The sequence below is a fragment of the Rhipicephalus microplus genome, chromosome X (genome assembly GCF_043290135.1).
Source record: "Rhipicephalus microplus isolate Deutch F79 chromosome X, USDA_Rmic, whole genome shotgun sequence".
Classification (NCBI taxonomy): Eukaryota; Metazoa; Arthropoda; class Arachnida; order Ixodida; family Ixodidae; genus Rhipicephalus; species Rhipicephalus microplus.
The window spans coordinates 50,528,179-50,554,675 of NC_134710.1; the positions used below are offsets into that span (position 1 = coordinate 50,528,179).

The 26,497-nt window shown below is 45.0% G+C and overlaps 1 protein-coding gene across 1 annotated transcript; it reads left to right on the top strand.

Annotated features, from left to right (window-relative positions):
- The first annotated feature begins 315 nt into the window (after positions 1-315).
- On the top strand, positions 316-26,269 carry LOC142775207 (uncharacterized). The gene is made up of 4 exons (XM_075876550.1): positions 316-595; positions 21,277-21,448; positions 24,097-24,268; positions 26,163-26,269. The coding sequence occupies exons 2-4, from the start codon at positions 21,392-21,394 to the stop codon at positions 26,252-26,254; spliced, it is 321 nt and encodes a 106-aa protein (XP_075732665.1). The 5' UTR covers positions 316-595; positions 21,277-21,391; the 3' UTR covers positions 26,255-26,269.
- The last annotated feature ends 228 nt before the right edge of the window (positions 26,270-26,497 follow it).

Sequence of the window (26,497 nt, forward strand, 5' to 3'; positions counted from 1 at the left end):
CGTTATATCATTGTACATAACAATTTCTTTGTCAGTGTTGCCTGTTTTTTGTGACAAAATAATAACAATGTGGCCAGATGTTCATGCAATTATTTATTATTTTAATTTACCACATTTATTTTTGTTTTGAAAAAATAAAAATGGCTTGTTTGTTGAAGAATCACCATCTCTATGTAAATTCGACTGGACGCTGACGTACCTAATTTTTGTTCAAGTATCTAAAAACGTTGATGTGGCTGATGTCGGCTTTGGAGTTGTGCAGACGCTAGCTGCAACTTAGAAGTGTGGTAGCTTGGGCTAGTTGGTATGGCATGACGATAGTTATAGCGCGAGAACAAAACGACGACACAGAGACAACAAGTGTCCTTCTTGTCTCTGTGTCGTCGTTTTGTTCTCGCGCTATAACTATCGTCAGGCTAGCTGCAACGCGGTTTCTGCTGGTGGCAACCATGGCGGAAGAAAAAATGTCCTTCATGGTGGAAACTGCTCCGTCGCCTGCCTCGGTCGTGGAGTGAGCATTCACGCACTTGCGTGAACCCGAGCTCTCTCTGCGTGACTGTGCCCCCATACGACGCCGACAGAACAACTTTGGCTGGTACGCTTTTTCGTCCATTTCAATGTGCCATGAAGGAAGGCCAAGTTTTTTTTTTTTTTTTCCGATATGGTCATGCAGTCGGCCGACCCGCACGCTGCTGAGAACGATACTCGTGCACACCTATATCGTGTCATACTTGGCAAATAATGACTCGGAGGTACTTCATCTGAACAAAAATCAAGATAAATTAAATGACATTCCACTGTTACATTATGTTCCGTGCCCTGAACTTGCCGTATCTGCAGAAAAAAACGGCCTGTCTCGGCGGTTATCCGGCCGATTCGCGCCGTAGCTCTCTTGCATTCAGCAGATTACACACGAAGTGCAAAGCTGCAAGCTTATTGTAGATTCACAATATGAGCCGTAATGAGGCTGTGAATGGCACACATGCACTCCACAAGCTCGTTTATGGCAGCACGTTTGGTCATTGTCAGCACAAAAGTTTCGTTTTTCTTGCTCGTCTAGCGCCGTTAATTCAGGACGAGTTTGCGTGAGTTCGAAACGCCCGCCTAAAAAATTGAGCCGCCAGACAAGAGAGCGAGAGGGGTGACGATCGAACAATAGTCTTCGCCGGGAGCCAGTCGGGTAGAGCTACTATATATATGCTACCTTTAGGTAAAGGGAGAGGCACTGCGCCGTGCTCCATACTAAGCTGCAGAAATTAGGTGCATTTTTCCTCTTCTAACCACTCCTACTAAAGGTAGCGTATACAGTAACTCTACAGTCGGGGTTTGTGAGCATCCCGCAAATGTTCTCTGAACCCGACAATACTTGCTTGACCTCTGCAACGTCACGCGGAGGCCCCTGTCTACGTCAAACCTCAGAAAATATTGATTGGACCTGGATATTCGGGCGAGCCCTCGCCCTTACTTTAAAACCAAATTTAACGATCTTGTAACGATGCTCGTCGCTAATAATTGGTCAAAAGTGCCGTGGCATGCAGGACAGTCAATCAACAGAATCATCTCGAGTTTCCAAATTTGGTGTTAAGGGTTCTTTAAATGAAGAACCGCAGGTGGTCGTTATTTCCGGAACGCTCCAGCACGGCGTCACTCATAAACATGTTGTTTGGGATGTACACACTCGACCATTATTACTGTGTACCTCTTCCACCGCATTATTTTTTACTACCGGCATATTGCTTTTAAATGTTCAAGTGGGCGTTTTTTTTTTTTTCAATAGCCAGGTTGTTAAGAAATTTGTTCACCCCGTATAGACCTTTTCAAAAACGCCTCCATGGGCGCCGCCATAGTCATCTTTGGGTTGCGCCAATTGGTGTGACCTCTCAAAAATGCACTGACAAGGCTGTGCCTCTAGCCGTTGTACTCCCTCGCGCAGCCCATCATGGTGGTGTTTTTTTTTTTCCTCCTGTGAGAAGGTGTTAAGAAACTATCATAAGCGGGTATGCGCCACCGAAATGGGCTAGATCCCACTACCCATTACTGGTCTACTAAAAAAAGAAGGAGGCAAAGCCCAATAAAAAGCCGAAGATAATCACGTACAACGAGAGAACACTAGCTAAAAGGAAAGACTACGGCGATTGCGAAAAGACTGAGACACGATGGAACGCCTACTCCAACGACGGTGTGCCCATGTGCCCGGTTCAACTGGAATCTCTTTGCGCTGAGAATCAACGTAGAAACAACATGGCATCGCTTATCTTAACAAAGCAGCGACCAGATTAATCCTCAGAGTCGTCCAGTTTCGTAGTTCCAAAGCTTGCGGCCCAGTGTAGGCATCTCCAATTTCTGTTTCAAAGCTTGCACGACTTTGCGGAATCTTCACTTTTTTCTTTTTTCTTTTGACTGAATTCAACGCATGATTTGAATATTCGCAGGTGAGGAGGCGAAGGCCGGTGGCTATCGTCATAGAATTTCTCTACGAAAGCTAAAAGAAAAAGAAGTCTTTGACACTGTTTTGCTTCATGTGTAAAATACTGCAGAGGTGCAAAGACTTCGCATCGGAAGATTACTCCAATAGCAACGGACTGGTGAGATGCAGCTGGCAGAATTGAGGGTTTGGCAGGGGAGAGGGGGATTTATTTTTTAAATTAAAATGTGATTTCCTAAGGAAGCGCCTGAATATCGACATATCAATACTTTCACGTTCTTCAACATGAGCTGTTTCATACAATAACGACGTGTTGTACAAAAATGGTTATAGTACCCAAATGTGAAAACGCAAGTCCAAATTGAATATTTGACTGCAAATATTTTTGCTCTTTTTTGTCTTTAGCTACATTTGGACTACAGCTTCTTTGGCTCTGGCTGCGTGAAAGTGTCCTAAGGAGCGCTTTGCACATGATAGACCAAGACAAAGTTTTAGAACCACTGCCCTTTGTTATTATTGTTTGATCGCAGTGGCACGGGGAATATTTTTTTTTCAAGTGATTTACAGCCGTGCACACATTGTTGGAAGGTTTGCTGAAAATTAGACTATCCTGTGCAAATCTGGAGCTGCAGGCGGGCGTGTCTTCAACAGCCGTGCATGATGACGTTGCGAGGCTTAGATTCTTCTATAAGACCGTCCCCTTCCTCTTTTAGTCCTCGGCTGCCTATCATAGGGCATTTGATTGCAAGGATGTTGCAAGCAACTGTGAACACAGCAACGTTGGGACATAGTACAACATAGGAAAACATTAGACGTTGCATTATAGTACAACGTTGCTGCCTCAAGACAAACAACACACGTTGACGCTTTGAGAGTTTAAAAAAAGTGATGCCAACGGCGTTAAAATTTCCACAAAACCATCTCCGAGGATACCACGCGCTGCTTATCCAACAAACTGATAGCGCGGTGTGAATGTCCACGCTTGGGTATTCCGGAGCCGCGCGTGATTGACGTGTCGTCAGTGGCAGCACAGGCTATTCGACCTTGCACGGGATAGCATAAGTTCGTATCAAGCGTCACGGGCCGAAAACGGTTCTTAGCAACTGTACTAGCTCTGTTATGTTGGAGGACCATGGGTCCAGCCCGGAAGCACTGCGAAATTCATCTCACCCCAAAATTCGTACGAGCTGTGATTGTATCACCGAGGTTCCACTGAATAATGCGGCAGTTGTCTCTAATCAGTAGGTTAGGGACTAGTTATGAAAAGCGATGTATTTTATTGCGAACCAGAGGCATTTTGAGCATTTCTGTCGGTCTATAGACGATGGACTCTGGAGATGATGATAAGTTATGGCCGTACCCTTTGGATCGGGTGGACGCATTACTAAAACCTAGCCAGAGGAAAAAAAAAAGGCGTAAAAAACATTAAAACAATACAGGAGGTAGAGTGAGGAGGAAATTGCACTCATCGTCTCACTATCCGCCACATTCATAACCGATATTGTATTGTTACGCTGGTCCTCAGCCCATAGCCTCAGCAGACTCAAAGTGACTCAAATCACAATGGACAGATAAACGGATGGATGCTATGAGCTTCGCCATTATAACAGGGCTCTCACAAGTGTGTCAACAAGCTTAACAATTGAATGAGAAAAAACAATATCCTTTTTTTTAAACTGGCCTAATACCATGTCTATTTCGATTAGATCTATATAGAAGAAAAACGCAAATTCATAGCCCAGTTCTCTGCCCTTTTAGGGCAGAATGTCAGCAATTCTAGCGGAAGCCTGGTGCCCTCTGCTGACCACGGCATGAGTTGCGAGCACTTGGTAACGATGTCATGATACATAAACTGTAAATTGGGAGGAGGGGGCACGCAAAACACACAAACACAAAGAACACAGGCCGACATGAAATAGACATAGGTGGAACACCAAAGTGGTCTCAGGTCGACGGAGAGGAAAGGGGTGTTAGTTTGGAACCCACCTGACGTCTCTTGAAAGTTATCATTCATTAGTGTTCCAGGTGAATCTTGCTCCTCACAGCTTGGTAGTCCATAGCCCTTCTGTGTTTCCAAAGCCCAGTGCGAAAGCTGTGTTTGCATTGGGAGGGTTCAGTAGAGTGTACTCAGTCACAATGTGTTCGGTGATCTCGTCCGCCCGACCACACGCACGACACACCACGCTGACGAGTTCACTGTCGTAGGTTCTTTCACGGATGAGAGTACGAAGGGCCCCTGCTGTACCTGCTGTCAAACAGTAGCAGTAGAGTACGAAGGGCCCCTGCTGTCAAACAGTAGCAATGCCATTGTTGTACAGTCGGATTGGAGCGATCCTGTTCTTGTGCTGCCGGAACAAAAGGAGAGCTGGCTTGTTCACTTGCGCCAGCCCCCACTTGTCCTCCTCCACCTACTTGATACGCTGGCGAAGTTCCTTCTTGCCCTCATTTGTTTTCGGCCACAGGTTGCGCCTGGATGAACCCATGTTTTTTTCTCGAGTTGGTAAACTCGCCGTACCCACTTAGTGCGCATGTATGTCGCCATGAGGTAAACAAATACTTGTCGAGCCCACCTCTCACGAGCAGTGAACAGCAGGCGGCGGTGGAACGTCATCCGCTTCAAGTGCATGAAGGCTCGACCATCTGATGTCCATATGGACCACCTTCGTTCGCCACCATGCCATGCATGACAGTCAAAAACGATGCGTCCCACTTCCCGCTCCAACTATTCCCGAGTGACTGCTGACACGCACACACTTGCATTTGCAAACGTCAATCCAGGCACTTGGGTGAATTTCCATATGTCGCGCACTATTGGATATTGGTCACAGTTCCATAAAAAACGGTGCCTAAGTTGAAAATGAACCAGAAGCTTCTACTGTGGCAACACTATTTTTCTATTGTTATCATAGATTCATTTTGAGACGACACGCTTCTTTACTGCGCATTCGACTTCTGTTGTGACACAATAGAGAGCTATAGTGCTGCAGCATTTCAAAACCATGGAAAATATTCTCAATAGTAAATGCGAAGCATTTCTTTGCGTACTACAAGCACTTTTGTCGTCCGTTCGTCTGTCCGTCCATCCATCCATCCACCTCACCCCTCTCCACCGCACCTACCTACCTACCTACCTACCTATGTAGTCGCCTACGTCTGGGCATTCTCGTCGTCACCCCTTTAAAATTGGGGTAAACGAAAATTATTATGAGAGGGTAAGATGGTTTGAAGAATATGACTCTCTAGCAATGACATGAATATAATGCCACAATCTCATCGCGTATGTCGTCAAACACTTTCCGCCAGACAGTGCCACATACCATTGGCTGGTATATGGGCCACTAGTATGCACTATGCGCCACTGGCGATCGAAACTTCATTGATGCGATATTGTACGCATTCCAAATCCAAATGAAGGCGTTCCAATCCATCGAATCGCACGCGATTGGCTCGTTTCAGCCGAGAGGAATTCCATACGTGACGTTCCGTCACGTGAGTCAAGATGTCACGTGTCTATTTTCATCCTTTTTTTTTTTTTTCGAATAGAGGCGAAGTAACGGTCGGAGAGACCATCCGAAATGAAAAAGATGGATTGAAATGGCCGCGAGGCGGCATGGGTTGGATTGAAATGTAAGCCCTTCGCGCGTTTTCGGTATCCGGGCATATTAAGAACATGGTGTTTTCTTTCTCTGCCACGGTTTTTCGTCTTGCCTGTGCGACTGCTATAGCCGAGCAGAGACGACGAAGGGAGGTAAATGATGCATTTGAATAGTTGACCGAAAAAAGAGTCCGACAATGTTTCCGTCTGTCGAAACGAGTGGTACGTAACTTGTGCGATGAACTTGACCCTATCATTGAATGCCAGTGAGCCAGTGGCCTGGAAATATATAACAATGTAAAAACAAAATAAATCGCCCAGACCATTCGACGGTTACTCACGTCTTTGCCTCTTTGATAACAGTGGCGTCACATGCAGGCCTCATGCACTTATGTTGTGGCTCAGTCTCTCCTGTATACGTCGTCAAAGACCCCGTCTGTCTGTCTATATCCGTTGTCGTACACAGACAGACAGACAGATGGACTGACTGAGGATTCACGGTTTACCAATGAAAGCCTTTCAAGCTTCGCCCCATTCATTATTATTCACTCCGTGAGTAGGCTGTGTTTTTTTGTTCTTATTTTTCTTTTCTAGGCTCCTGCCACAGCCACCGCCGGTCGGCGACGGTGAAGCCGTTACCCAGCTCGATTACTTTCGCTGCGAGCTGGAGATGCAGAAACGGGGAGGAGAAGCTCTTTTTGGCTACCGGTGAAGGTTCCCTCCACCATAATTTTTGCTCGACTGAGCCAATGGCTTCGAAGTCACGTCGTTTGAATTTTAATAGTGGTGGAGAGTGAAGTAGAGTAATTGCTTCAAACTCGGTTGTACCTAGCGCCACCACTAATTGTCCCGCTAAATGGCGGCGCTGCCTAGAGTCACTTCCAAAAAAAAGGAAAAATTACGATTCTATTGCGCTGCATTCTATATTCGAAATTCGAAAACCATTACCTGCCCAGGAACGGTGAGAAGGCACATGGGTAACTTTAACCCGTGACCATTAAGAAAAAGTTGGCATCGGCTGCGTTGACCTGCCAAATGTAAAGAAATAATGTCAAGGTTCCAGCAGGAATAGAATCCGAGCACTCTGCATGCGTGGCAACCAACTATTGTACCACAGAGCCACGCCACGTCTCGCAGCTGCTTTTGAAATATGCCATAATGTTCGTGATGTTTTAATTCAAGATGCAGGGATAGCTATCTAATTTTATAAACATTACATATGTACTCCTGCGATAGAGGTGTCATGTTGGGTCAAGATCAACTGCAGTTAAGCGCAATGCACTGAAGGTAATTGACAGTTTATATCAACCAAGGAACAGCGTGAGAGCATTAAGAAAGATCAGTACACCTCCACGAAGTGAATGACGATGAGTGGGCGAAGCTATAGGTCAGGTAATAAGGTTAGTAATGTCTACGTTGAAATCGCCGAATAGTATAAAGGACGGACGGACGCATGAACAGGTGGACGTATGCCCCGATGGACAGGCGGATGGACACACAAACTGGCGGCGCCGGTGATCATGTATTGTGCTGTCGTATAGCTGATTACACATAGACTTGGTCGTTTACACACGTTTTCATTTTTGTTGTGAAGGAGTTCAGTTTCGGTTTTGTAGGACGTAAGGAGCTTCGCCCCTGAAATCAGGCATCGGCAGCGTTGACCAAATGAGGGCAAAGAACAATTATCATGGTCCCAGCAGCAGGAATCGAGGCCCAGCCTTCTGCGTGCCAATCGGGCATTCTACCACTGAGCCACGCTAGGACTCAGAACTGCTTTTCAAGTAGATCGTAATGTTTGTGAGGTTGCAGCGCTGACTATCCAATCTCACAAATGGTAAATATACATACAAACTCCTATCATACAACCGTCACGTCAGGTTAACGATGGATGGATGGATGGATTTATATGGCTGTACCCTTTAGATCGGGTGATGGCTAACGCCACCAAGCTGTAATACTCATTATATCAAAAACTAGATTTATTTTTTTTCCTTTAAATAGTGAGGTTGAGGACTCGTACTTTGCAGTGAAGGGTCTAATTTTCACTCGTGCCTTGACTTAAGCCACCAATCAGATAACCTCCTTCTTGTTAATTCTACCCGCTTAAAGTCTATTTTGCCCTCCCTGTCCCTAAACCCCAGTGCTTTGAAAAACTCTGCGCCATCATTGTGAGCTATAGGGTGAAGCCCTTTTCAGAACATTATCAAGTGTTTGGCAGTTTCTTCTTCCTCTCCACACGCACTGCATACTGTGTCTACCCCTTCGTATTTGGCCCGATATGTCTTGGTTCGCAGTACTCCCGTCCTTGTTTCAAACAGTAGAGAACTACCCCGAGTATTATCATAGATCCTTTCCTTGGCAATTTGCTGCTTAAAAGTTCCCACACCTCACACGACTTTTATGATCAGCCCAAATGTGGGCGCTGCAAAAAGCACAATAAAAATAAACTGGGTGTATCATGTCAGGTATTAAGTGTGAACGCTGCAGCAATGCACCAGCTACAATGCTGGTGCATCGCAATCGATGTGGTGAATCGGCAATCATGCCGATTCTCCACATATCAGTCTCCGTTTCCTTCACCTTCTTCTTAACCGATAGTTCTTTTTGGTATGGCCCCCTGCTGTTTTCCAAGTATTTACGCGTCAATTTTCTGGTTCGCTTCCTCCATTTTGTATCGACATTCTTCATGTACAAGTAGCTGAAAACCTATTAGCCGAACGCTCCTCCCCCATTTCTCCCCAAGAACGCCAATTTTCGCTCACAACCAGTGACGCCGACACCGGACTTTTTGCGAAACGACCGCTGGCACGCTATTGCGTTCAAACTTAGCAAGGCTCGGCATGCATAGGCTCAATCGCTTCTCAAATTTTATCTTGCTGCTAGCTTCCCTGCACTCAAATGATGTCCATCCCATATCACCTTGTACTCCCTGATTTGGTGTATTCCCATGAGCTCCTATGGCAAGCCTATCTTTTCCACGTTGCTTGATTTCTAATCTTGCTTGAACTTCTGATCTCATGCACAAGACCACATTGCCGAACCTCAGACTAAGAACCATGACCCCTTTCCGTATTCCTCTCACAACATCATACTCATTGTAATTCAACAGTGCCCTGTTTTTCATCTCTGGTGCATTCCTGTTACCTTTAGTCGTCACATATATTTCGTGTTCCCTTAGGTACTCAGTCCCATTGCTTATCCATACGCCCAGATATTTGTATTTATCTGTTATCTCTAGTGTGACCTCCTGTATTATAAGCTCACTACCTTCATTATCATTAAAAATCATGACTGCTGATTTTTTCTTACAGAATCTGAAATTTAACCTATCTCTCCCATTACTGCATCTCTCCCATTACTGCAGATGTCCATCAATCTCTGCAAATCTTCCCTGTTGTCAGCCATTAGCACTATATCATCTGTGTACATCTATGCTGGTAGTGCCTGTTAAATGAGTTTTCCTTGTTTGATGCAAGAGAGGTTGAAACCAAGTCCACTTCCCTCTAGTTTAGCCTCTAATCCTTGTAAGTACATCATGAATAACAATGGTGACAGAGGACACCCCTGCCTAAGCCCCCGTTTTACCTCTGCAGTCTTAGATACCTGTTTTTCCCACTTTATACCTACCGTCTTACCTTTATAGACGTCCTTTAAAAGATTAGTGACTCCGTCTTCCACGCCTAGTGTGTACAGTATTCCCCATAAGTCCTCTTGAACCACGCTATCGTACGCTCCCTTGATATCCAAAAATGCTGGCCACAGGAGCCTGTGTTCCTTTTCTGCTATGTCGATGCACTGCGTCAGTGAGAACAGATTGTCTTCCAACTTCCCGTGTTTCCGAAACCCATTCTGCAGTTCCCCCAGCACCCCCTCATCCTCTATCCATGCCTGCAGTCTTTCCTTTATAATCTGCAGTACCAGCCTGTACTGCAGTGCCCGCCTGTAGACCACTGATGTCACTGTTATAGGACGGTAGTTGTTTATGTCAGCTTTGTCCCCTTTTCCTTTATAGATCACACTCATCCTGCTAAGTTTCCATCCATCGGGGACTTCACCATCGATTTTGCTCACTGCCTCTCTCAAAGTCTGCTTAGTCTTCGGACCCCATGTCTTTATCGGCATCATTAGAATGCCATCTGGGCCTGTTGATGTACTACTAAAAACCCTCTTCTCAGCTCTTTCCTACTCTCATTGTGAAAATGGAACCATTGCGCCTCTTGATTCATCCTTGTCTATAGTGGTGCATTAGTCACTTCTTTGTTGAAATTTTTCTGTCACCCTTGTTCTTGCATATTCAATAGCTTCGTCCCCTTCTGGCCTAGCACCTTGAGCTGTAGTTAAAAACCTCTGCTCTACGCTCGTCTCATTTCTTAGGGAGTTTAGATAATTCCAAATTTTCGCAGATGCCTTTCTATCCTTTTGAGTACTTCTGCCAGCCCCTGAGCCCCCTTTTTTTCTAATCTTTTCATACATTAGAAGAGATGCTTTCCTTCTACAGCTTAGAAAGATTTCCCATTTCCTTTCAGCATCATCTGTCGGTTCACCCCGCTGTTTAGCATGTCTGTGTTCCCTAGAGGCTGGCTGACGTTTTGCTATGGCTCTCTTAACGTCCTCATTCCACCAACTCTTGGGTTTTTGTCTTCGTTTCTGGGGCGACTTGTCACTAGCCTCAGCAAGCTCTCTTAGCAAGTTTAATTAGATTTGTGTATGTCCACACTGTTTTATTATCCCCAGTGATTACTTTCTCAATTTGTTTAGTAGCTATTTCTATTTGCTTTTCTGAATAAAAAGTTTTCTTTAGTTGCTCATCTTGTCTCCTTCCCACTTTCACTGCTCTTCCAAAACGTAGCTTGATACGTTTGTGATCACTACCCAGACTTTTGGAGGCACCTTCATCTATATGCATTCCCCTGAGCTTATCATACATCTTATGAGACATCAGTGCGTAAGCTATCGTCGACTGCAGCTTTTTTACCTTCCATGTTATTTGCCCTTCACACTTCTCGGTTCTGTTGCAAATGATCAAATCATGCCTTTCACACATATCCATGATCATTTTGCCTGTTGTGTCGGTATACCCATTTATATCTTCTATGTGCGCTTTCATATCTCCTAGTATAATTATCTCCCATTCTCCTCCTAACTCCTCAATGTCCTTTGATATACACTCTACCACTGCCTGCTGCCTGGTTTTCCTTTCTGGCCTTTGCTCCCCTCCACAACTACACCAAACCAAGGAGTGTCATTTGCCTGCTGACCCGCAGGTCGCGGGTTCGATTCCCGGCTGCGGCGGCTGCATTTCCGATGGAGGCGGAAATGTTGTAGGCCCGTGTACTCAGATTTGGGTGCACGTTAAAGAACCCCAGGTGGTCAAAATTTCCGGAGTCCTCCACTACGGCGTCTCTCATAATCAAATGGTGGTTTTGGGACGTTAAACCCCACAAATCAATCAATCAATCAGGAGTGTCATTTGCCCTGCCACTTTCCCTTTTAGCCATAAATGTTCCTTGCACTCCGGATTGACCCTTTGCCAGTCTGTACTTTTATGAATGAATACACCAATACCACCCCCTTTTTTGCTGGCTTCTGTTCTATTACAATATTTCCACGCGTAGTCCGGATTGTTAGGAGGTTGTTCCATGTCCTTAAGATGTGTTTTTACAAAACTGTATACCATAGGCCTCTCCTCCCTTAGCTGTTCTTCTATGTTTTCCCACTTCAGCCTGTTTCTGCCACCCTGCATGTTAATATACCCTATGTCTGAATTGGCTCGGCGCTCGTGGCTATGTCTATTTTTGCCCCGGACTCTACCTATCTTAAATACTGGTGCCACTTCGGAATCGTATTGGTCCATACCACCTGTCAAAGAGTCTCCCTGGTTGTTTTCCTCGTTACTAGCTATCCTGCACCCTGAAGGGCCCGCGTGCCTTCCCCCAAAAGCTACTGCGCGTCCTGCAAGTCGCCAACCCACTTCAACACCTAGCCGCCCATCGAAGTGAATTCTGTTTCATTGAAAACCACCCCATCTATGCACCTCCCTGCTTGTTTCCACCATCGCAAAGCCTTTCTCTCGACTCATCCGCCATATCTCTTTGTTTGCGTTGACAACCGCTCTTTGCAAGTTGCCGTCTCGCACCGGTACCTCCGGTATCGTGCATATCACTACCTGTACCTGAGAAGAAGCGTAACGACAAGTGTAGTCAAGCGCCATCTACTGAAGCTCATTTATCCATCAGTGTCCAGGGCCGCCATCCTCGCTGGCACAAGCGCTACATATTAGCCTACTGCTTCTGGTTTTTTTGCTAATACCCATGTTCCTATTGGCATCGTTATGCAACAGTAAACATCCGACTGTTTTAACATATGTCTATGCGTACAACATATGTACAGAGCCATCCACTTCTACCCTGAACACCGCGCCGTGTGGCCGGCACTCCGCGGAGAGCCTCTGCTGGGTGCTTCGGAAACTAGCGCGCAAGAGAAGTGACAGCTGTAGGCGGGGCCTTCACCGCATCGTCTGCTCGAGCGGGCCACTCGACCGAATTGCGCCCTCTGTGCGGTGATGCCAGCATCACTCTTGTTAAGTGCGCACACAAATTGACAAATTGGTGCGGTTCTCGAGAAGCACAGAGAATGTGGCTTTTTTGCAAGCAATCGTACAAGTAATAAACCTGGGACCCATACATGAGAACAACTTCAAGCCGCGCTGGCACTGCCACAACTAAGCTTCTCTTTTTTCTTTATTACCTGAGTTTGGTACAGAACACAAAATACAAGCAACACTGAAAATACAGTATGAAATGTACAATATTTACATGATGACTTACCAATTAACCAGAATGGTGCTGGTTTCGTTAAGCTAAAAATCGCGCAAACTCACAAGCAGCTCCAGTCGTGGAAGCTACACTGGTGGCTCCGGTGCCGCTTTATAAATCTAAAAAAAACCCAGTGAATGTTGTTTCTGAAATAGGCCCATGCCGGCTGTGCATCCTTATCACAATGGCAACCTGCCATTCTCACTCTCCATATGCAGTGGAAGCCCATGAGCATAACTGCATCAAAACGAGCCCCGTCTTCGTTCTCTACTGTTAGAAATCTAATGCCACACGGGTCCAGTGGGAATTCTTTTTCCTCTGATCTGTGCAACACATCCCGAAAATAGACCCCCTCTGAACAATCTAAATAAACATGGTCAACCGTTTCTTGCAGCTTATAAATTAAACAATACGTACCCCAAGGCAGAAAGCAGCCCCTTTTTTCCAAAAACGTTTCAGCAGGCAATGTTCCACTATGCAGCTTAAAGAAAAATGTTTTCGCTCTCGGCGTGACTTGCATCCTTTTTACTCTCTTTAAAACATACCTGGGCCTCCACTGAATAATGATCGGTACATTGGCACGGGAAAACCATATCGCATAAAGCAAAGTAAAGTTATTTTCTTCTAACAATAGCCAGATTGATGCTCTCGTGAAAAACGTACTGCGAGAAATCTTACACTGACCACAATTTCTTTGTAAAAACTCCCGATCCCTCCCACACTAAGCTATTCAGTGTAACAGAAATAATATCTTGCAGCTCACACGACGGATCAGCGCAAAGATGAGTGCTGCGAAATCAGTAATGAATATATCATGTAAGGCCTGATATAACATATTCCAATGTATGAAAATTTTGATTAGTTAGTAACCTATAAACAAAAGAATGTGACTAGTTCCTTAATCTTATAGAACTGATATTATAAATATGCGTATTACCAATAGCGCTGCTCTCATGTGCTACCGAATTTATCTCGCTAATATTCCACTCTTATTCACTGCTCACCAGCAGCCGTGTTTCTTCATGCTATTCATGCAGACAATATAAAAATGTTCTGGTTCAGCGGAACTCGTACGGGGAAATCAGTGCACCAAAGAAGCGCCAATGACAAATTTTTACTGCTGTGAGCAGGTGCAAAATAAAGCTTCATACTTTTTTGTCTCTGGGCGACACAAGGCCCGCTTATCGCTTCATATCTTTCTTAGCTCGAAACGTTAGCCAACTGCAGTAATTTCTTGTGACCTTTTAAATCATAGCACTGTCAAACTTTCTTTTTTTCATCGCCCCGTGATAAAAGGGCTTCCTATGTTCGGTAGTACTTCATTCCAGAATTGCCTTACGATTGAAGGACCATGCCGGAAGACGAAAGACGAAGCATCGTAGATTTATGCCTGCGATAATATTCTCAACGTGCTTTATCTGCGATGAGAAACCGTCCTTTTGCAACTGTCAACCGGATAATTCTAGCATACAAGAATAAAGGACGTATTGGAGACGCCCCTCAGCAGCCTTGTCGCCGGGTGACTACAAAGGACGAAGACTTGCGAATTGTTGCAGCCGTGGTAGAACAGCCGAAAACTATGTTTTGGCTACAATCATCAAGCGCCACCTCTACGAAGCGGAACTTGGAACCGAATGGAAGCCGCTCATGCGAGCTGAGAACAAGGCAAAGCAACTCCAGTTTGCTAAAGATCACGCTAACTGGTCTGCATCTCACTGGAACCGCATGGTATTCACGGACCAGTCCACTTTCAGGACTCGGTGGGATCAGAGAACACGAGTTTGGCACCCCATGAACACGCAGTATGTAAAGCAGTGCTCTTAAGCTTTCAAAAAGCAGTCGTGTTTGTGTGAATTTCAGTTGAGGCTTTTAGCAGCGCTAGTTACCTGTAATATGACTGTGCAGGTACTGGTAATACTTTATTGATTCCAAGTTAGCAGCTAAATATTGTCAGAAATCTTCTCTCGGTTAATGCAAGGAGCGAGTGATATTTGACAGGAAGGTAATTCATTAGAGTTTATTAGACACTGAAAACAGCCCTTTTAATTTTTCGTTGCTATCTAGAACACCAAACAATGTTATCTAAAACCCTTATCTAATTGCATTTTGCTGGTACGAGTGACGAAAAGTATATGTATATTAGGAACGTTTTATTGAAAATTCTTCGTAGCTCTATCTCAACTGATGAGGTAACCCGTGAAGGCGACTTTCAATTTGAAAGTTGATGCACGAGTGACTCACAGATATCGGGAAGCACGCCCGGAAACCACTGTAAACGACCGGCAGGCCAAATGGTCGGCGGCTATGGCATCTCAGGCCTAGTCTGCTAAAGCTCACTGTCTCTATTTTTATGGGAATCTGGTTTGCCCTCGGAGTCTCTTCTATCATGAGCTATACTTGTTCATTTCCTGCAGATATATGGCGCGATACATACAGCGAGTAGCCGCCAGTGGCTGAAGTTCGGTGACTGTCTGGGGGGCAATCGCGAAGGATGGCCTCGGTCCTCTCGTCAGGGTGCATGGCTGTTTCACGGCTGAGAGCTACTGCTCCAATCTGACGACGGGGCGTTGTCATTTCTTTTGGGGGAAGTGTTTCTAGATGGAGACTGCATCATTCAACAAGACCGCTCCCCAGTACACGTGTCCAAGCTGACTTCTTCTTTCCTGCAAGATCGTGGAGTTGCTGTGCTGGACTGGCCACCATAATCCGCAGACATGAACATCATTGAGAACATAAGAGGAAACATTAAGGCAGCGTTGTGCACCCACAGCCTGCATGGCTTGTCTTCGAACAACCCGTGGTCAACAGTACAAGACTAGTGGGAGGAAGTCAGGGCGAACGTTCACACATTTGACGCCTTGTATGCCTCTCTTCCTCATAGGATGAGGGCGGTGATCGAATCTCATGGTGATGCCACCCGCTTCTAAATAATCTAATATAATTATCTAATTACAACAGTTGAGCTATCTGAAAGGCATTTCTAAATGTCCCAACATTTTATTTTTAATTTCACATAAGCTTGAACAGAACTTCTCTTTTTTTTTTCACTTTTTGACCAGATCAGACTAAATCATGATTATGCACTCTTGTATGAGTTCTTTTCAATAACAGTGCATTGTAGCTGGTGCAATGCTGCAGCGTTCACACTTAATACCTGACATGATACACCCAGTTTATTTTTATTGTGCTTTTTGCAGCGCCCACATTTGGGCTGATCATAAAAGTCGTGTGAGGTGTGGGAATATTCTCACGGTTCCGGCGAATAACCTAGCTTTATCAGTGGCAGCGCGGCTTGAAAGTTTTGCTCATGTATGGGGCGAGGTTTATTACTTGTACGATTGCTTGCAGAAAACGCACAGTCGCTTCGCCTCTCGAGGACTGTGCCGGCTTCTCAATTTGTGTGCGCACATAACAAGAGATGCTTGCTTCACCGCAAAGCAGGCGCAATGCGGTTGAGCAGCCGCCCTCTAGCAGACGACGTGGCGAAGGCCCCGCCATGGTGTAGGAATATTCCTACATCGTAGGCCCCGTCTACAGCTGTCTTTGCGTTTGCGCGTTAGTTTCCGAAGCACCCGACCGAGGAGCTCCGCGGAGCGCCGACACACGGCGCGGTGTTCACGGTAGAAGTGGACGGCTCTGTAGATATCTAAAGCGTCATTTCTTTCGCATGTTTCGCATGATAATTCTTATTTTATTAATATTGAAAACATCCTACACAACGTGGAACTTGGGTTATTAAGTGTATAGTTGGAACCTGAAACCATAAACATGCGTCAATACGTTAAAAAATCTTATAAGCGCATAAACAACGCATTCAGAAAATTCGTACATTATTTACGAATACGCGTATAGATTGCGTCCGCGTCCCATTATGCACCAATCATACAATAAATATTGAACTGAATATTGAGAATTTCAGCCTCCACTGGCCGTCATCAAAAGTGCTTTCGCGAAACGCGAGCTTGGCACCATCGAGGGACAGCACTCTTCCTACCAGGGGTCGTACGAAGCCACCGTGCCTGCACCATTGTTTTTGTCATCCGCACCTTTGTTGTTCCAGGCAGAGCTGGCTGTACCATTGGCGTTGCCCCAGCTAGAACCTGCCGGTGCAGCGTTGGATTGTCCCCCGCACCACAGCCCCAGGAATATGTTGTAGTTGTGGTGCTTTCCAAGCAAAATTCATGGCAACAACCGGGCACCTGCTCGGTCATTGTGGTTACTGCAGTGGCTGCCCGAGGCTTGGACATCAAGGATGTGCGCCATGCCAAAGTCAATCGACGAGCATGTGCACCGTGTGGGACGTACTGGCCGTGAAGGAAACCTACGTAAAGCGACGAGCTTCTACAACAGTGAGTCCAGCAGTGGATTCGCGTCCGCACTTCGGAAGATCTCGTCTGAGAGTCAACAAGAGGTGCCGACTGGCTCCTGAATAAAGTAAAGTTCGGGAGTAGAGCCGGCGAAGGAGCTCCGAGCTATGGCGGAGGTGGTGGTGAGTCGTGAAGTTGCGGCGGCAGTGGATCGGCCTTGGCATCCCATCCTCATAGCCATGTTATAGTGTCGGCGAAACAGGACTCGCTGTTTCGCTCGCGGGCCCTGCCGGCGCCCGTCGATTTTTGCTCCAGGCCGGCGACAGGTCGTCTGGTGTCACCTGCCGACACTACACGCGCTCCGTGGCCCAGAGAACTGTCAGTTTATGCAATAACAGCAAATAGAAAACACTATCAAGATGGCCAGTGCCCGCATGTGCTCCAGACGTTCTGCAGATAATAATTCATTAACATGCTACACTTTAAAAGGAAAACTGTGTATTTGGGACGTATTCTTCGTTGCTTGCCTTTTCTTTCGCAAGGCTGTGCTTCTGCATCGAGCGTGCGCTGTGGGGTACCGCATCAGCATTAATCATAAGGGTTTATATTACAAAGTTTATGATTTTTTTGCTAATTTTACAATGTTAATAATCGTGCTTGTAGCTTTGAAGGTAAGGAACGATTCATATTCACAAAAAGCAATTAATAGATTGAGCTGTGCATAAGTACAGTAATGCACGCAAGAAGTTGGCTATCGAGTTATAGATATCTTACGATCATCGCTACTGAATAGGTGTGATGGCCAATGCGACCGTACAAGCTATTCATTCGATTCCTCTAACATGTGTAGTTTGCAGTAATCAATCGTTCAGTCTGACAGTGCGTGCTGTGTAGCTGTTCTGTCACACATCTTCACGATCAATTGCTGTTCAATGAAATTTTAAATGACAAAAATACAAGGATGTACTTACATACTAGAAATTTCGGTAACTTGTTTGACACAAATGTGGAACTACTCGCACGCTAGTGCTCAGGCTTTTAGGTTCTATATCAGAGTCCTGCTTCATGTCGTTACAAATGTACGAGCTCAACTCCAAAATTCAAATTGCCATATTCAACACAGTGTGCTTCAGGCTGTTGGCTGTCGCTGCAATGTTTAAGCGTCCTGTTTGGCTGAGATATCAGAGTGGCCTAGTGGAAAGGCATTGGTCCCTGGTTCGAATCCCAGATTGGGATGGGCTTTTTCCTCATTGGGAAAGCTTCGTTTCCCAGTTATTTGTGTGTATTTCTTTCGTGGTGTCATACACAAATGGGTGGACTAAATTTCCTAAGCCTTTTTTCACTCTAAAGGTTGCCGCAAAAGTAGTGCCAGATCAGCTACTTCGTGCATCTTCATGTATGGGTGGCTTGCACTGACGTCACTGAAACGGCTACGGCGGAGCACCAACGTGGTGGGATGCGAACTAATCAGTACAATGCATGCTGGCTCCTTCGTCATTCATGCACACAGGCCCTATCTTGTTGCCCCGCCACGGTGGTCTAGTGGCTAAGGTACTCGGCTGCTGGCCCGCAGGTCGTGGGATGGAATCCCGGCTGTGGCGGCTGCATTTCCAATGGAGGCGGAAATGTTGTGGGCCCGTGTACTCAGATTTGGGTGCACGTTAAAGAACCCTAGGTGGTCAAAATTTTCGGAGCCCTCCACTACGGCGTTTCTCATAATCAAATAGTGGTTTTGGGATGTTAAACCCCACAAATCAATCAATCTTCAAGGCCCTATCATGTTTCAGCAACATCGTTGTCACGCCGAGGCCAAAGCTCCCCCCACAAAAACAGAGTAGCGTCCTTTCGCCTCTGCCTCCTCTCCCAGCAGCTGCAGTAGTGCCTCTATGGTGTCGGCCAGAGAACTGTCCACACAGGCATTACTCCTCCCGGAACACTGGAGAGGGGTATGGCAGTGTCATTGTGGGGCGTGCACTTGCTTCGGTAGCCATGGGGCACAGGCAAAACGAAACGCGAGGATGGCACTTGCATTAGCAAGCACAGCGGAGATGAATAGCCAGCAGACTGACACGAATGGCGCCACTTTATTTACTTCTGGAGTCTTTAGTTAGCTAAAGCAGGTTAGTCGCTGTGTGATTATACTGCCTTTACGTTGTCTAATGTGCCATTTTAAAGCAGTGTTGTGCGTCGCGACTTTATGTGCAAGCTGTCAATTCATCCTGAACCTTATCATACAAGCAATCAATTTACCCTGAACCTTCTATTCATGGCTCAATTCGCACTGCGAAGCAGCAAGTCCTAAACGGATTCTCTGGTCAATACTCATGTTTTTCTTGCATTAAAACATCACTCTAAACTTGTTGTAGTGGTACATGACACTGAAGTAGAGCTCTGCACGGGCAGATTTTTCCGGCCAGAGTCCGCTTGACCCGAAAAGTTCATGCTCCGGCCCGCCCGGCCCGTCGTTTTTTAAATACGGCCCTTACCCGGCCGCGCCTGTTTCAGCCAATTATGCCTGGAGCGTAAACAAGGCACTGTTCAATATTTGGTAAATGTGACGATACTTGCTGCAAACAAGATATTTTCTAGACTGTCGTGAGAACTTCTTTGAGGGTCATGAATATTGAGCTGGTATATTCTGTGTACTTTAGGGTAATTACGCCTGTAACACGTCCGGGAAATAATTCGAGGTTACTTAAAATATAATTGGGCTGTACCATGTACGCAGTGCTAAGCACGAAAACCTGTCTTTTTTTTTTTCATTTCAGAGAATGACTACTAAATATATTACACCCATAAATTGAAAAAAATGGCATACATTTATAGTTTGAGTCTACAGAAATTGCATGCAAGCCGGGTTTGCCGAGTAAATGTAACAAGTCTCCTGCAAGCGTCATTTATTACGTGGCGCATTTAAAAAAATCCGCTTTAGACAATTCTGAGAAGACTTCCACGGGATGGAAACTTCCTATACTTCCCATGTATTCACTCCCGGCAGCGGCTGGGTTGCTTTTACCACAGGCGGTTGCCGAGCATCCTACTAGAAATAAATCATGAACAGAAAAATTCTTTCATGACGTCACTGGTGAGGTCCCAAAATAGAGAGATAGGACGAAATATTTAGAGGAGGAAGGTTGCCACACAAGCTCCACTTTCAACACTTCGCATGTATGCGCAACGCGCTCGTGCCTTTTTTCAGATCCACTGGCATCTTGGCCATTGTGGCCATAAAATTTTGTGAATGTTATTAAATTTTGTTCGTTTTTTCTGAAGAGGCGTAAGTTAAGCTGACTGATTTCTCAGTAAGACAAAACACGTTCGGCACAAGTAAAATGAACTTTTTTGTTGCACGTTTGTATAAAAAAACAGACGCACTTAGTGTGAAAGTGTGGATCTATAAAAGTAGCTTTATTTTAAAACTGACGTATGGGCATAATGAGCACACATTGAACCCAGAATACCCGTCGCAATGAGAAAACTAAATATCAACAATCGCGAGTACGACACGTCGTCCTCGACTCAGTTCAAGTTTGTTTCGACGGTGCATAGTTTCCTTGCAACTATCCAGCTTGCGAAACTGTTCGACGCAAGCAGGTTGGTCGTTTGCAGACACCAAGGAAATTTATCTTTCCTTGGTGTCTGTGCGTGCAACTGATACATTATATTTTTTTTACAGGAGTAAGGGCTCATTTTTCCAGCTTTGATATGGCTTACTTATCTGATAATTCATTCAAACTTTGAAAACAGCTTCACTTTGAAAACACCCTCAATGAAGAGATAATTGTTCTAAATTTTCTGAAGTTAATTGCTTTGATTTTTCTAATTACTGCCATAGTTATTATTTGTACACATCTGGAGATGCCTTCTACCAAAGTAAAGGGAACACCGCAGGTGGAATGCCGATGCCTCTCTTTTGTAGTTTTTCAAAAATATTGGACCAATTTCTTGAAACACCTTGTATATAAAACCTGGGCCTAATACGGACCTGACTAAGCCCCGACCCCTGCCCGAAGCTCACCCGGGCCCTATCCAAAAATGCTTTAACCGGCCCGACTCGGCCGGGCCGGGCTCGTACAGTGCTCTAGTGTGAAGTCCGAATCTCAGGTTGTGGCGTCCTCTTTGTTTTCTTTGCAGTAACTGCGCGTGCTGAAAAACATTAAACAAGCGCCAGCCCTAAAAGCTGCTGGTGAAACTTGTGTTCTCAAACCATCTTCCAAAGGCACTTCACTGGACCTAAATACCACCAGGAATGGGACATCGTTGCCCTCTCGAATTGGGGACACTGTTGACCTCCCGAACCACAACGGTAAACGTTTGTTTAAATTTGTGAAGAATACCTAAGCTGCTGTGCAGACCAATCTAAAGGCCTCACTGCTTTATTGTTTTTTTTTTTTTTTTGAAATTCTCGGTCAGGTATGGTGTGGTTTTGAATAAGTAGCCTTTGTTCATTCAGAAAGCGTACACTATGAACAAGTAGGACAAATCTTGCAGTTGTGTGTAACAAGGAGAGCCTACAAACACAGCATGAAGTTGCCATTTCATCAGGAGCTCTCTTTTCATACACAGTCGTTTCATACAGAGGCTGTCTTCATACAGGAGCTGCCAGCGCCTGCCCTTCGGCGCCACTGAACAGATAGCGTGCTATTGGTTAATAGTCAACAATGAATCGAGAGCAGCGTTTAGATCAGGTGCACATCTTGCCTTGGAGTGTCGCAGCTGCACTCAGGTCTGCAAACATTACACACTAATGTGCCTGGAAATCTCAACAGGAGAGGAAGATTGTGCTTTATGACACACTCAAGGTCATGATGCACCTATGTAACCTGTTGCCCTGTGCCATCACCCCCTGTGTAGTTTCCAGCGGGTTTGTCAAGGCGAGAAAGAAGAGATGGCGCTCGAAGTACTATGGGACCAATCTCCACGACTTTGCTCGTTCTCGACGGATTCGAGAAATTTTAGTGGCAAACGATTTTCGTGTGAACTCCGATACCGAGATCTTCGATGATTACTCAAGAATGCGGTTCAGGAACCTATAAACTTCTGACCCTCCCACTTGCATTAAAAGCCAACATCTCCTGCCACCGCAGCGGCTCAGTGGATGTGGATACACAGGTTTTCATGTGTCACCTCATAAGCCAGCCAATCAACCAGATTGCACGAAAACTGATAGCTGGCCGGGTTGGTATGTATCCGTATATAAACTTTTCTGAGTGTGCACAGAAGACAAAGACGAGAAAGATCGAGGCACATGTACGCCCGTGTGCCTCTAACATTTTTGTCTGTGTTCTGTGCATGCTAAAGAGAGTTTAAATATGGAAGCAACAAGTGCCTCAAAATACGAAGACCTTGCACTGGTCTTTCTGGCTAAGTATCCTATTGTCATGATAGCGTGCAACACATTAGGGGTACCCTGCAACACTCTTGCAGGGTACCCACTACACAATTACCTAATCATTGTGATGTAGGTAGGCATTAATTATGTCATCCTTCTTCATTATTCGAAGAAGTGTGGTACTTATTTGCTACACACTTGCAAGGAATTTTGTGTAGTTTTCTTATGGTGTGGCTAACGATGGTGAAGAATTACGCCTAGTGCTCTTGTAATGGGTTGTACCATTTGACGACCGACTTGTTATGCGATTCGCATTGTGTGACGCCTAGCTGTTCCTTAGCTATTCTAAAGCACTTTATTACACATAATGCGATTTCTTTCCTAGCATGTAGCCTGCCTTTGTTGAGTTTGCAACGGAGTTTGTCCTTAGTATTTTTATTGACATTGTTTTTTTAAATAATTTTGCAACGAGGGTGGTTACGGATACTGGCGGCAAACAACTACGATGCCCGCGACCCTTGTTGTGATCTCATGACAGCTTTCTCTGTAAAAAATGCCGACTTCTAATTGTTCATGGTCTGGGTTATACTTTGTCATGAACCGGAGCTGACTCATGCGAGCTTCTTCTCTTGTACGGTACAATCGTGTCAACACCTTACGACAAGTAGAGTTGCTTTACAAACTTTTTTTTATATGTTCACGGCCGCATGTTGTGACCAGGTTTCAAAAATACCAGCAATGACCATCTTCTGATGTTGTCCAATGATGTAAATCTTTATTTCGTTTGCTGCATTTGTAAATGTGTGCCCTTTTTCTTTGCTTTGCTTGTTTTTTTTGCAGGCACACCAATGCCACGTGCACCTGCACAGCTGCACAGTGACAAAAAGTTTCAGATAAACGCCAAAGCACCGAGACAAAGACTGAAATTATGGTCTCAAAAGCGGGAGCTTAGTCGGTGCAAATCAAAATTGCACAATATTTACGCACATGTCAGTTAATTGAAAGACGATAGAAGCTTAATCCCTGTGTCTTAATCCCTGTTACGACGGTGCATAGTTTCCTAGCAACTATCCAGCTTGCGAAACTGTTCGATGCGGGCAGGTTGGTCGTTTGCAGACACCAAGGATCACCGCATGCAACTGTATACATTATATTTTTACAGGAGTAAGGGCTCATGTTTCCAGCTTTGATGTAACTTACTTATCTGTTAATTTATTCAAACTTTAAAAACAGCTTCCCTTTGAAAACACCCTCAATGAAGAAATAATTATTCTAAATTTTCTGAAGATTTAATTGCTTTAATTTTTCTAATGACTGCCGTAATTATTATTTGTACACATCTGAAGATGCCTTCTGCCGAAGTAAAGGGAACACCGCAGGTAGAATGCCGATGCCTCCTTTTTTTAGTTTTTCAAAAATATTGGACCAATTTCATAAAACACCTTGTGTATGAAAGCCGGGCCTAATACGGACTTCACTAAGGCTTGACTCGAGCCCGAAGCTCAACCGGGCCCAATCCAACAATGCTTTACTCGGCCCGATTCGGCCAGGCCGAGCTCGTACAGTGCTCTAGTGTGAAGTCCAAATCTCAGATTGTGGCGTTCTCTCTCTTTTCCTTGCAGAAACTGCGTGTGCTGAAGAACAATAAACAAGGGCCAGCCCTAGAAGCTGCTGGTGAACTTTGTCCTCTCAAAACATCTTCTAAAGGCACTTCACTGGATCTAAATACCGCCCGGAATGGGACACCGTTACCCTTTCGAATTGGGGATACTGTTGACTTCCCGAACCACAACGGTAAGCGTTTGTTTAAATTTGTGAAGAATACCTGAGCTGCTGTACAGACCAGTCTAAAGGCCTCACTGTTTTTTTTTTTTTTTTTTTTTCCAAATTTCTCGGTCTGGTATGGTACGGCTTTCAATAAGTAGCCTCCGTTCATTCAGAAAGCATACACTATGAACAGGTTGGACAAATCTTGCAGTTGTGTGTAACAAGGAGAGCCTACAAACACAGCATGAAGTTGCCATTTCATCAGGAGCTCTCTTTTCATACACAGTCGTTTCATACAGAGGCTGTCTTTATACAGAAGTTGCCAGCGCCTGCCCTTCGGCGTCACTGAACATATAGCTTGCTATTGCTTAATAGTCAACAATGAACCAAGAGCAGCGTTTAGATCAGGTGCACATCTTGCCATGGGGTGTCGCAGCTGCACTCAGGTCTGCAAACATTACACACTAGTGTGCCTGGGAATCCCAACAGGAGAGGAAGATTGCATTTTATGACACACTCAAGGTCATGATGCACCTATGTAACCTCTTCCCCTGTGCCATCACCTCTCTGTAGTTTCCAGCGGGTTTCGTCAAGGCGAGAGAGAAGAGATGGCGCTCGAAGTAGTATGGGACCAATCTCCGCGACTTTGCTCGTTTTTGACGGATTCGAAAAGTTTTTGTGGCAAACGATTTTCGTGTGAAACTAAACTCCGATACTGAGATCTTTGATGATTACTCCAGAATGCGGTTCAGGAACCTATAAACTTCTGACCCTACCACTTGCTTTAAAAGGGCCGTGTCTCCTGCCACCGCAGCGGCTCAGTAGATGTGGATACACAGATTTTCATGTGTCACCTCATAAGCCAGCCATTCAACCAGATTGCACGAAAACTGATAGGTGGCTGGGTTGGTATGTATTCGTATATAAACTTTTCTGAGTGTGCACAGAAGACAAAGACGAGAAAGATCGAGGCACGTGTACGCCCGTGTGCCTCTAACATTTTTGTCTGTGTTCTGTGCACGCTAAAGAGAGTTTAAATATGGATGCAACAAGTGCCTGAAATACGAAGACCTTGCACTGGTCTTTCTGGCTGAGTATCCTATTGTCATGATAGCGTGCAACACATTAGGGGTACCCTGCAACACTCTTGCAGGGTACCCACTACACAATCACCTAATCATTGTGATGTAGGCAGGCATTAATTATGTCATCCTTCTTCATTATTCGGAGAAGTGTGGTACTTATTTGCTACACACTTGCAAGGAATTTTGTGTAGTTTTTTATGCTGTGGTTAACGACGATGAAGAGTTATGCCTAGTGCTATCGTAATGGGTTGTACCATTTGACGACCGACTCGTTATGCAATTCGCATTGTCCGACGCCTAGCTGTTCCTTAGCTGTTCTAAAGCACTTTATTAAACACAATGCGATTCCTTTCACGGCATGAAGCCTGCCTATGGTGAGTTTGCAAAAGACTGTATTTTTATTGTCATTGTTTTTTTAAAATAATTTTGCAACAAGAGTGGTTACGAACACTGGCGGCGAACAGCTACGGTGCCCGCGACCCTTCTTGTGATCTCATGACGGCTTTCTCTGTAAAAATTGCCGACTTCTAATTGCTCATGGTCTGTGTTATACATTGTCATGAACTGGAGCTGACTCACGCGAGCTTCTTCTCTTGTACGCTACAATCTTGTCATCACCTTACGACATGCAGAGTTGCTTTACAAACTTTTTTTTTTGCAGGTCTCTCTTTTTTTTATATATGTTCTTGGCCCCATGTTGTCACCGGTTTTCAAAAATACTGGCAATGACTGTCCTCTGATGTTGTCCAATGATGTAAATCTTTATTTCGATTGCTGCACTTGTAAATGTGTGCCCTTTTTCTTTGCTTTGCTTCTTTTTTTTTTTTTTTTTGCAGGCACACCAATGCCACGGGCATCTGCACAGCTGCACAGCCACAAAAAGTTTCAGAAAGAAATACCACGCAGCCACAAGAAGCCACCAGAATAAAGGCCTCAGCACCCAGTCAAAGACTAAAATTATGGTGTCAAAAGCGGGAGCTTGGTCGGTGCAAATCAAAATTGCACAATATTTACGCACACGTCAGTTAATTGAAAAACGATAGAAGCTTAATCCCTGTGTCTACTCGAATGTGTATCAGGGTGCGTTTTACTCCATTTCCTACATATGTTGCTACTGGGCTTGTGTGAATAGTGTATTTTAGCGTCAAAGCGAATTTGAAGCGAATAGTAA